General features: G+C 40.7%; 1 protein-coding gene across 1 annotated transcript in view; it reads left to right on the plus strand.

The window, feature by feature from the left end:
* EFCAB5 (EF-hand calcium binding domain 5) overlaps positions 1 to 12,792 on the plus strand; it is a 35,618-nt gene that overhangs the window by 1,523 nt on the left and 21,303 nt on the right. Inside the window, exons 3-6 of the mRNA XM_036395413.2 lie at positions 5,428 to 6,003; positions 9,772 to 9,928; positions 10,195 to 10,258; positions 12,030 to 12,100. Of these exons, the coding sequence (XP_036251306.1) occupies positions 5,438 to 6,003; positions 9,772 to 9,928; positions 10,195 to 10,258; positions 12,030 to 12,100 (858 nt within the window). The 5' untranslated portion in view covers positions 5,428 to 5,437. The remainder of the gene's footprint in view (positions 1 to 5,427; positions 6,004 to 9,771; positions 9,929 to 10,194; positions 10,259 to 12,029; positions 12,101 to 12,792) is intronic.

A 12,792-nucleotide genomic window follows, 5' to 3' on the forward strand; every position in this document is an offset into this window, starting at 1 on the left:
CAGCTCATGTTCAGGTATGTCTGCATTGATAGAGAGGATTGATGGAAGACTAAAGTACCCAGAATATTGTAAACCTGAGACTGGTGTTTCATTCTGGATTTTGATCAAGTCATGCAGGGATTACTATCAAGAAATTATTATTTAAACCAGGTTCCAAAGTTGACTTTTGTATAATTTTCATATGCCCTCTAGGTCTTCCAGGTATTTGAACAGCAAACACTTTTAAAAAACATTTACCACAGGTAAACAATGGAGTTGCTATCTACAGTTCACTAAAAGTCTGACATATCAGTTATTAGCTACAACAACCACAAATTGTGACAGTTCTCCAGCCTCTAGGAAGGTGTAATTTGCATGTGCAATGGTTTTTTTTTTTTTAGCAGCAGAATTTAAATGTGGAGGAGGAAGCTATAAGGCAGATGTATTGGGATTGAAAAGAGCAATTAGAGGGCAGGCTGTGGTCACAGTATCAGGGTTGGTACAAAAAACAAAGTGGAAGCTTGTGGCCTTATTCTTTCCTGTGCTGGCAGCACTGTGGTCAGCACCTGCTGCTTCAGCCCAGAGTAGCATTTCAAAGAAGTGGAGCTGTACATGAGCTGGTTTTGTACACATTTCCAAAACTGACTATTTAATACACTGCAAACATTTCCCTGGCTAACACAACTTATTATTACTACATGTTAGGGCTTTTATTGCATAATCTTGGCATCAGCTGCAAAAGACAACAGAGTGCTCCCAAAATGTATCTTACAGAGAAAAACAAAACAAAACAAAAAAGATAGAACAGGCAATTCCAGCAAAACATCTGTGATGACATATTCAGCCCATTATTTTGTCAACAGTGCAAGTATTTGGTGGCATAATAAAAGGATACACTTTGCTTAGCAAAAACATTAAGGGATAACAGCCAAGTCAGATAGAGTACAATTAAAGGTTTGCTTAACCCACGGGATTCCACTTCCAGAAAAATAAAAATAGAGCTGTTTTGATCCATCCTTCTAAGTTCTAGTTGTATATTCTTGTTTGGGGATTGAAAAAAAATCACCTTTTTTTTTAAATTTATGTTTCATCCTCAAAAAGTTTTGTAAGTTAATCATAATAGCAACAGAATTCTGAATTGCAAAGGGGCAAAGCCAAGCCCACCTGGGAGAAGAGATAACAGGAATTAATCATGAGCAAACTGCTTTGAGGAAAAAGTGCACAATCCAGTTTAAAGCCTCATTTTAAATTACTCCTGAGCACTAATTTTCTGCTTCATTTTGTTAACATAATTGATGCTAGACTTCAACACATCTTGGAAATGCACTGCAATGTGCATATTTCCTTCTGATACGTTTCTCCAAATAAATAGCAAAGAAATGATAATTTATTATGGTGTATTTTCACATGAAAGTTGACCTCCTCTATTTCAAGCTTTCTTACAGGCTATCCCATGAAATGGGGACTAATAGAGGGCAGGGCCCCTTGCACCTTGACAAATACCATAGATAAAGTCACAGTTCAGTTTTCCTGCAGGTAGGCAATCCAAAGGTTTTGCCACTTCCAGTATAAAATACAAAGAAAGAAACAGCATTAGATAAAGCTCATTTCCTGGCAGAAATTGCCATAAGTTTCTCAGTTGGAAGTCGTGCCTAGCCCAAGGGAGTTGCTGAACAGGCACCTGATTTACATTCGTGTAAATGAGTGCAGAATGCCTGTTGTAGATGTATTTGTCTTTTGCCTTCTCCTTTTCCTGCCATATTATTCTTCAAAGAATATAGGAGAGATTATGAAAGGGGACTCATCAAATTCCTTTAGATTCAGGTTTAAAAGCAGTCTGACAAAATGGCACCGTGCTCTCCCTCCTCGTTAATGCTTGTGTGCCTTTCCTGCAAGGCTACTTCAAAGCAACACAAGAAAGAAAGCCTGAAAATGTTTAAATTGAGTTTGTAATTAATTTCTTTTTATGTCTGAGATCCTAACATCTGGTTAACACAGTCCTCCCTTCAGCTGGTAATGGGCTTGAGACAGTTCTGGACGTTGTGAACCTTGAATCTGAAGGCAACCTGTCACTGGCACCTGCAGATTCTCTATTTGTGCCCTTAATGTTCTCTGTTGCTATTCATAGTCCTTTCTCGATTTTATTTTATTTTCAGTCATGTGATGCAATGTTCTAAGTTCAGTACAGAAGAGTCTGTTGGGCTGTGCCAAAGCCAAAAGACAACCTACAGCAATTTTGAACGTGGAAAGACATAGCAACCTTTGGGATTATTGCTTAGCAACTGCAAACACACAGAGGAGTAAAACTCACAGCCCAGCTCCACAGCAGGTCTGAGAAATCCCTAATTCACTTCAAGATTTTTAATGGTTAATGGGCATATATTAAATCCCTCTTGATTTGCAAGGCCACTTTGAGTGCAAGAGGAATAAGATCTATTTTGATACCTGCTCCAAAGGTAAGAAAAACAGTTCTTCAAAGCTTCAGAAAGCAAAGGAGAAAATGTTTTTAAATTTTAATTGTATTGAAAAGATCATGAATGAAAAGGGTATTGGGTTTTTTGTGATGAGATAAATATGCTCTATGCAACACATGAGGGGAAGGCAAAATTATTTCTGAGCAATAGAATGTCAAAGAGATTGAACTTTCTTTTTGAAAGGACTTTTATAACTCAAACATCTAGAAAATATTTACCTAAACAAACTGTAGTCATTCCTGGCTTTATCCCGCCCATCAAAATTCTCTGACAGAATAACAATGAAACCATAGGAATATTGTTTCTGAGCACATTTGGGTTTTCTACAGGAAATACTGAGATAATCTTTTTGTACCTGCAGGGATTCCAGCAAGAATATTTTTCTTACAGGAAAGGAGCCAGGGAAGTGGCATCCTACTAAATAATGGAAAGCTTATCTTGCCTTCAGCTTGAACAAAGGCTTACAGGAAACTTTATATCACACTTCAAATGTCCTGGGTGTTTCTAGAGCTTGCCTCTGTGCTCCATGCTCACTGTCATTTGGGCTCCATTTGGGAATGCCACAGGCCCTGAGAGCTCTCAATATTATTGTAAAAAATCATAGACTTGTAGAATGATTAAGTTTGGAAAAGACCTCCAAGATCATTGAATCCAACATTTGACCTGAACGCCGCGTTGCCAATGTGACCATGGCACTGAGTGCCACGTCCAGTTGTTTCCTGAGCACTTCCAGGGATGGTGGCTCCATCCCTTCCAATGCCTGACCATCCTTTCAGTGGAGAAATTCTTCCTTATGGGCCAAATTCTCAACTAATGAAAATCACTGAAGGTTATGAGCCAATGGAGTCTTATCCATTGTGTGTCTCTGTAACCCTCCACACATCCCAAGTTTCATGACCTGATTGTAGCATTCCTTTGTTGTTTTTTTTTTTGTTTGTTTGTTCTTCCATACCCTCTTAGTCTTCTCCATCTGTACTGCATTAAAGCACTGGGCACAGTTCTCCATGCTCTGCTTCCATTCCTGGAGTTACGTGGATGCCGTGGAATGGAGACAGAACAGTCACACTGCTTGTTTCATGTTTTGTTTTGGTCAGAGACATGGAGATCCTTTATAAATATTTACTAATCCTCAAAACCATCCTAACAAAAGGTTGAGAGCAGCGTAGAAAACATATTCATCATCTTTCAGAATCAGCCACCTCATAAAGCAGAGTGCAGTTGTCACTTTAACATTGCACAGAAACTGCAGAGGGTTTCATAAAGGATGTTTAAGAAATAACATAAGTATTTGAAAATACAAGAACAGTTTATTTTGGCACAACAGAACCAGCTGATTTGGAATGTGACCAGAACATTTGGTTAACACCCTGCTTTGAACCGAGGACTCTGGTTTTACAGCTTGTTGAAAGGAACTCACCTGAGCAAGGAACAGTTCCACAGGGTGGACAGGTTTCCCTTTCTACCATTGTAAATCCTTTCCAGCTCTTGTCCTTTGGTGGCAAAACCAACAACCAACCTAAAACCTTCTCTGTGGGTCAGGTAGGCAGCTTGAGCCATCCCATTCCCAGCAGGAATGTGCCTTTGGAAAAAAATTTACTAGAAGATGCCAACAAGCCCATTGAGAAAACAAACCTAGAAATTTAATGCTGTGATGCATCCCACCCATCCAGGCAGTATTTGTACTCCAACAGTGTTAATGAACCAGAAGGTCAACATATTCATAATTAAATTTGTATGCCAGGAGGGCTGTAGATCACATTTATGCATTTCCTGGAAAGCTGAACTGCTTCAGAACAGCTACAAATGCTTAAACAGGAAGAGCAGTGCATATCAAAAGCAGTGCTATTGCTATGGATACTGAAAGGCCTCAGTGAAAAGCACTTTTAAATAAAAACTTGAAGAGGGTAAAGTGGCAACAAGTTCAGAGTAGAGTTTCATCTCTAATTTGGAACGGTTTTAGATTATTTTTTAATATCACCCTTCCCTTGCTGTTGTTTAACACTGAGCTGGGGAATTTTCAGCATGCTGCTGATTTTTCATGCTTTGAATCAAGTAGTAGCCAGTCTTCTGCTCCATTCTGTGTGTGTTAATCCCATTCCAGATGCAGACAGTTATTCATGGAGATATATAGGGACGTTTTTCAAATTGTGCCTTGTGAGCAGCTCAGTTTCTTCCTGATATTTCACAGAATGAACATTTTAAGCAGTGAAGTTCTTGAAATTGTAAAGGGATTATTATTTTACAGAGTGATCTACAACATAAAATGCTTGTGAGCAACTTAATCGCAGAATTCATAGTGTAGGTTTCTCCTTTCTGTAGTAACTCTGCTGACCCATGCACCTGTGTCCTTGTTACCTTAACAAAATGTCCAGAGCAAAAAATAATTGCCACAGTTGAAGTGAAACAGTTTGTGGGACAAGCTTCCTCATGTTCTTCACAGCCTCAGAAAAGCTGAAGCAGAGGAAGCATGTAGAGGAATCTTGCTCCTGGGTATCTGGAATTTTCCATTACTTGCTTCCTTTGTCTCATATCCACTGGATTTCCTGGAGGCAGGGAATGGACCTAAACAGAAATTATGTGCTGGGGGTAAAAGGATTCCACTAGTTGGAACTGGGGGGACAAGTTCCAAGCACTGTTCACTGCTTGGTTTCTGAGTCTCTAAGTGACCTGGAATTAATCATTCCCCTTTTGTGTCTCAGTTTCTTCTGCCCTAAGAAAGGAACACATTAATTTCGTTGCTCTGTCTCCAAGGGCTGTTGTGATACATAATTAATCTTTATAAATCATTTACTGATCTTTGAAGTAAAGGGTCTGTATTTATTTAAGAGTACAAAGCAGCAGTAACAGAATAAAAAAGGAACATAGAAAAAATATTAGTTAATGCCTAACAATAGACTCTATTCCTGTGTCACCTGTTAGGGCACTGCTGCATCTTTTGGCATTACATAACAGCTCCTTTTTTTCTGTGTCACAGTGATTGAGGTATGGCTGCTCAGCCAGAAGAATCAGCCCAATCAGCAGATCTACCAGATCCTGAACTTGGACATAAGGATGGGACTGCAACAGAGATGGAAGGCAATCAGGGGGGTCATGAACTGCCACATCCTCATAATTACACTTCCTGGAAAGAGTGTTTTCATGAAAAGGTACAACAAAGGTGTCTGAGTCTGCAGGAGACAAAGATGAGGTTGGTTCAAGCACAAAAGGCAGAAGAAGCAAAGGTGAGGAAGAGAGAACCTGGGGCCTGCCTGGCCAGAGAGTGGTACAATGAGGAGGAGAAGACACTCGATACTCGCCTCTATTTGCTCGACAACCTCCTCCCTACATTAATCCCAGGAACAGAAAATTTGTTAATGGCAGTGGAAAGAAACCATGTGCTTGTATCAGACCAAGAACCAGGCAGATTTAAGCCCATTAATTATCTTGCAGAATACCTGATGAGGCATAACCCTCAGTACAGTGTTCCTACAAAACCAGGCCCATACCTGAGAGAAATGGAGGTGGTCTCGGAGGAGCTCAAATCTTTGAGGCAAGGTACAACATCCCAGAGGTGAGAGCACTGACAGGGTGGCTGGTCACGAGGCCAGAGCTGGTGTCTTGGTCTCTGTTTTACAAAAGGAATGGTGTCCCTGCAGCCTGGCTGGCACAATCTTGAGCAAAACACACCTTGTGGAGTGCAGTGCCAGGAATTTATTTGTCTCATAAAAACTTGAGAAGCAGGACTAATGCCAGAACATGGCACACAGAATGAAACACTAGTTATTCCTGTTTAAGGAAATATTCTGCCCTTCACAAGGATATAATTCCTCCTTAGACTCTATCTTAACACATGAACAATGCAAACTGCTTCCAAACTAGTCTAGCTTAATGACAGCAGCTCTTAGGGACAGGTGTTAATATGAAAGGTCTGGAGACTCTTCAGATAGTTTCTTCTCTAGTCTTCCAAACTTAATAGAAACATAACCTTTTTTTCCTCCTTCAGGATGATTTCTCTTGACTAAGCCAACAACATTGTCCTGGCACATTGTAGAAACTCCTTCACCCAGGATTGATTTTTATTTAGGCTTTCCTTTTATATTCTGTTTTTCCTTTTAAAGTAGAAACTGTTTTGTATTTTGTTCTGTTGCTTATTTCTGGGCTGTTTGCTTTAGAATAATACTTAATGAATGTTGGAATGGGGTTCCATGGCACCTTACAAAATGCTAAAATGTGAGAGCATTCGATGAACAATAATTTATTTTCATTGCTCTGTTCAGGAAAATATAGATGTGAACTTTTCAGTTCATAGAAGATCCAGAGGTGATGGTGATTAATGTCAAAATTACTTATTCACTACTAGATCACTTTATTCTGTATCTGTGTTTGTAGAATAATGACTTCTGTTTGAATGACTCTCTATTTGCATAAATAGTGCATACACCTTGAAAATTGGTTTCAGTGTCAGGAATTAGGGAAGTCAAATGTTGACATGTCTTATGCATAAACCCTAAATGAAGATAATTGAAGTTCCCAGTATTATAATGCTTAAAAGGATATGTTAAGTCTCTATCTGAGCTTCTGTCTCCACATTTCCATTAAACATACTGCTGCAGTTTGTAGGAACATGCCTGATGTGAATACAACAAAGCAGCATGAGAAGTGAATTTTATACAGTCACTGATAAAAGAATTTCAGTTCTATTTACTGTTTTTTAAATGTTGGTCCACTGTTACAAATGAGCTGGGGAAATATGTCTTTCAGTGAGTTTGCACTCGAGCACAGGCTGTTCTGGGGGGATGTTTAGGATGTCAGCCTTGCCACGCCTTTGCTTTGGGAACAGTTTTGTCATTCCTGTTGCTTCACAGAGGGACACCTGGATATATCTCTTTTATTTCGAAAAAGTAATTGAACTAAAATGCATAAAATCTCCTGGGGTTTTGGAGTAGACTTTTGTTGAATACAAAGTGTTGGCTACCCATGACCTGTTATCTTGACCTTGGCTGTTAAGCCCATCTTTACATTTGGAGACGGGTTCTGCATTTGTAGCTCTCAGAACTGAGTGAAAGGAAGTGACTATCAAGACTTACAGAAATAAATATCTCCATAGACAGCATTGCCAGGGGGGTTCTGTAATCATGGCTGTAGCAGGTTTTGCATATCCACTGCTAGTAGTATCATGGGATTTGCATTCACAGCAGCTCAGGATTTACATATTTGTGATGACTGTATTGTGGGATTTGCATGGGATTCTTAAATCACAGCAACACAGGATTTTAACAGCACCACACAGCAGTGAGACTCCTCATGTGAGTCACTGGATTTAAACAGGCTGGAATTGTTACAAGAGCAATGCCAGTCTGTGCTTAACACCTCTCACATAAGCACCAGAAAGGTGAGGAATGAAATTCTGGCCCAAATGAAGGTCCTGGGAGCCTTGGCATTACCTTCAGGCGAGGCAGGATTCATCACAGGTTCCCATCTAACACTTTTCTATCCTCAGTGAGCTCTCTTGGACTTCCTCCAGTTTCTCCTTAACTGCCACCTGACTGGGAGTCAAGGCAGGAAGGAAACAGATGGGAGAAATTCCTTATGCACATGGACTGATACCTGAAACAGAGCCTTTGTCCAGGGATGGGAGTCCTTCAGGCTGAGTCACCCTCCCTGTGTGGGAGGCAGGCAGCTCTCTTCCTGAGGAAACATGTTTGGTTCTGCAGGGAGAAGTCACCTCGCTGCCATCTCATCTTTTCTGGAAATGTCTGATCCAAAATGAGCTCACTTTGCAGTGGGTGGTGCCTGGTTCTGTTACCCCTGTTTTGCCATTATTGTCTGAGGGACACCAGGCAGAGGATGCAGCTGCCCAGGTTTTATGACCCTAGAAATGAATGCAAAACTGTGGCCCAGTGCAGGTGCAGCACAGAATGTAACTTGTGCTGGGCAGTGCCCAAATTAATCTCCAGAGCACCTTGGCAGCTCTGAGCACAGCCCAGGCTCTGCTTCCAGTTTGCAGACAGAGGAGGAGCTACCTTTACAAATGGTCTGATTTTCTCTTTCTGCTGCATTGGAGAAAAATCTGTTTGTCCACTTAGGTTGGTACCTGCTGCATTCCTTCTCTTATCCTCTCCAGCTCTGGGAGGGAGTCAGAAGTTGGGAAAATATTTTACCCTCCCCCTGCTATCAAAGTGCCCGAGGCTGAGCTGCCTCAGCAGCACTTGTGCAATGCCCACCATCAATTAAGGAACCAAAAGATTCATTAAGAAACCTCTGTGATAAATGGCCATCAAGAACAAGGGCCTTGTGATAAAACTGACTGTGATCAAAGTGTATTGCTGTGACATGTAAAACAGGTCTTTCTGTTCATTAAAGAAAATATTGATGGGTTATAATTTGTAGGATGACCCCAGAGGAACGGAAGAGGGCAGGGACAGGATCAGCCCATTTCACAGCATGTGACACACAGGGGGAAGAAGGGAGCAGGAATCCTTAGCCAAAATATATTTTTGGAGTTGTCAGATACAAAAGAGGAACAATTCCCCTTTCTCTGAATAGCTACAGAGGGTGTGAAGGCCATGAAGATGAGCAGCTGCCTCAGTGCAGAGAGATTCCAGCAGCCTCCATGAACAGGAGCTGTTCTCTCCATATGAACTGATCATTTGGCTTTAAGCATTTTGACCTTCCTAAAGGGTTTTTTCCCCATTTCATAAATTAACAAAGTCAAAATCAAAGCAGATGAGTTCAGGATCAATTTTATTCACTTCTTTTGTTGTGTGAAATGGAGGATTGGGAAAAACATGGCTGGGTGTTCAGAGAAGCAAAGAAAACAAAAGCAGGAAGAAAGGGAGCTGACTGGCAGTCCAAACCTGCAAACTCCATGTGTTGAAAATGATGGAGAGGCTGAGGTATTATCCCTGTCCTAAGGCAGTGAGGGCTCTATTGTGTGAGGCTGCTTCAGAAATTTTATTGAACATTGTTCTTTGCCAGTGAAGTGCTTGTGTGAAAAGGTACTTGAGTTTGGAGACAATGAAGTCTGATGCAATTTTGTTGGTAAATCAAGTGTAGCAAATTATGCACCTGTCTCCCTGCTAGAATTGAAAGGAAATTGAAGGACATCTACACAATAAATGATGAATGTCATTATAAATGTGAAGGTAAAATGTGTCACTGTTGAAATGACACAAAACTAGGAGAGCTGCACAGATGATTTTTCATTAAATGTCTTCCATATAGACAGGAATTTCAGCAAAGAGTTGCTTCCTTTTGTTTTGTTCTTTAGGGTAGGCTTAATCACTCTTAAGTGTGCCTGTGATGGTCTCTTTCTAATCCATGTTCCCATGTCCTGCAGGCTGGTCCAGATGAGGGCTGAGGCAAAGAAGATACATGAAGAAAGGGAGGAGGTGGAAAGACAGAAGGCTGAGGAGACAGCAAGGAGAAAGGAGGTGTTGGCAGCTCTGTTCAAGGAGTGGACAGTGGATGGCCATGAAAGAATCCCAGCAGCACTGGTAACCGGGGGAGATCCTGCTGTGGTTGTTGCAGACAGGATGAAAAGGACATTTGTGCTAGTGCCATGTGCCCTGGCATGGCAGCATGGGGCACAAGCATGGGTGATGGCTCTGCCACCACAGGGTCAGGGGACAGGGCATTGTTCACAAATCTTACCTGTGTGTAAGACCCATGACTAGCCCATATGTCTGATTATTCTGGGTGATTTATTTTAGTAATTGTCTACTGTTGTCTGCATGACACAAGCTATTACCTTGATTTTTAGGTTCAGAGTGCCTTGAGGTTTTTTCCAGATGTCACTGATTCTATCCCTGAAGATATGAGAAAAGGCAAGTTTTCAATGTGTCTTCCTTAGTTTTATTGCTGTGATCTGAATTCTGATGTGAACTGTGAGCAAACAGCAAATGGATTTGATAACAGAGAAAGAATCTCTAAGGGTAGTTACATCAGGATGCCAACCACAAATCTTCAGATAGATTGGAAAGAGGTTGAACCACCATGTAATTCATTAATATGATCTTGAAAATTAGGGAAAAATGCTTAAAAAATCTTTCAGGGAGATAGAAAGACCAGATGCAGACCTTTTCCACTTACATCCCTTATTAGCCACACATTGCCATGTGCTTACTGCTTTTTTTAAGAGTCACTGTACCAACCTCCTCCTTTTTTGAGTTTGTCTCATGGGAGGTCTTGGAAATACTGGCATACTGGTAGATATGGAACAAAAGTGGGATCAACAAACTTAAAGTCTGGCAGTGCTGTTACCTGTGATGGTTTCAGGGGAATTGCTGAGGTTAACCTAATGCTCCAACCAATAGATCATCTCAGCAAGCCCCTCCCTTGGCCAGTCCCTGGCATGCAGTGACACACAGCCCAGAGCACTCAGCTCAGAAAGATTTCCATAATTCCTGTCCACTTTATACAGGTCACACTTGACCTCCCCAGATGATGATAATTGAACAGAACCAGGAACACTGAAGTGGCGACAGGAGCCTGCTGCCAGCCCTTTACACTGAGAGCCTGTAATGATCATGAATGATAACAAATGTGTCTTTGCTGATTTGGGATGATAAACAGGACACTCCAGAGTGTTTCTGTTGCTGCTAGAGTCACCTCTCAACAGACACCTGGAACTCACCCTGTCTGTATTACAGAATTGTTCCTCTGAGTAATCATCCAATGTTGGTAGGATGTTGTGTGACTGCCAAACAAAGCCCCTGTGCTCCTGCTGTGGAGCTGTGCTTCCCCAGTGCAAACAGAACCTGGGACATGAGATTGTGGAGGAATTTCCTGCCCAGATATTTGCTCACCAGATGCTGGGGGTGCTCTCTGTACTATTTCCCTAATAGGCTCCATTACTTAATTTATTTCACTTAATAGCATTCAATGTACATTAACAGAACATTACAGTCTGATTTATAGTTCAATAAAGATAATGTACAGTTTAGGAACATATCAACCAACAAGAGATAAATGCATTCTATGATGATTTTTCTCATTATTCCTGATATATTTAGAAGAAAGAACAGAAAAATAATGCCAACAGAAATAGCATGTCTGTTTTCAAAGAACTCATTCAGAAACCTATATAGATGTTTGATGTCTCTTGTCAGTTCCATTATAGCAACCAGAAGCTGACCAAAACATACTTTTGAATATCATCATCAGTAAAAATATTCCCATATTCTTGAGAAAATTACTATGATTTTCAGATTCTTCTCTTGCAAAGCAGAATCCATGTCTCCAGAGTTCTAAGGCAGTTTTATCTGTTTGTTAAATCAAAAATCATTTCCTCCCTCACATAATTAGTTGTAAGTACTGTTAAAATCATTGCAATTTGCACCAACTTATGTCAAGAATAAATATGACTCTACAGTTATGAATAGCTAAATGGAGATTCTCAGCAAGAGAAATGCAAGCAGATTTAGATGCTCTGTATACAGTCAGATGGTTCAGCTACTGTGGGATAACCTCAAATAAATGTCATCCAACATGAGAAGAAAGTTAATGTAACAGCACATCGTGCAAAAATATGTGTACAATATGCAAAATCACAACTGTTGCTTTTCTAAACCAATATCCCTTCATTTGTTTTACCAGCAACCCATGACAGGAAGCTGAAAATCTTGAACACATTGGAAAAACCAGTATACCTAGATAAGTTCACAAAGGTGAGAAATGAAATAAGAGCATTTGGTTCAGAATGTGGCATTTATCACAAAGTGCCAGCATTTCCCTGGAGAGAGCCTAGAGGAGGAGTAAGTGAAGGGCTTCCCTTCTCCAGCATCCCAGGTAACTGGCTGTATCTGGACATTTCACATTCCATCTCCATCCTCTCACCACACTTCCACTCTGGCCAGCTGGAGGGAACTGTTTTGCTTTCCTCAGAGCTGCAGCCTTGCTGCTTGTTGGGAAGTGACTCCTGGAGCAGTGGTTTTTAGGACACCCCTCCTCATCCCTTTCTAAAATGTCAAAGCCCTGAATCACTTGGGAATTCAGACTCACAGGGGGTTTGGTGTCCCACTACAACCATTAGCCTGGGATAATTAGTAACATCCTCACAGTATTGTTATTTCTGCTTAAGTTTCATTAACCAGGATGAACCAAGCCATGAAGACCTGGGATGAGAAGCCTTGTCCTGAACTATCACTTGTCTGAGCCATAAACAAACTGCAACAAGTCTCATAAATATTCATGAAACATAACCAAGTAGTTTTAAACTCAAAAGCTGTCATTGGGAAACATCAGAAGTGTGGTTTCAACTCATCAAAATCATAAATGTAGTTAGAAGTTTCACCCCATTACTCTGCTGTTCCTCAAGCTGAAAACAACCAAATTGTTTCAAACTCTATTTATTGAAAGC

This window comes from Molothrus ater, chromosome 21 (assembly GCF_012460135.2).
Source record: "Molothrus ater isolate BHLD 08-10-18 breed brown headed cowbird chromosome 21, BPBGC_Mater_1.1, whole genome shotgun sequence".
Classification (NCBI taxonomy): Eukaryota; Metazoa; Chordata; class Aves; order Passeriformes; family Icteridae; genus Molothrus; species Molothrus ater.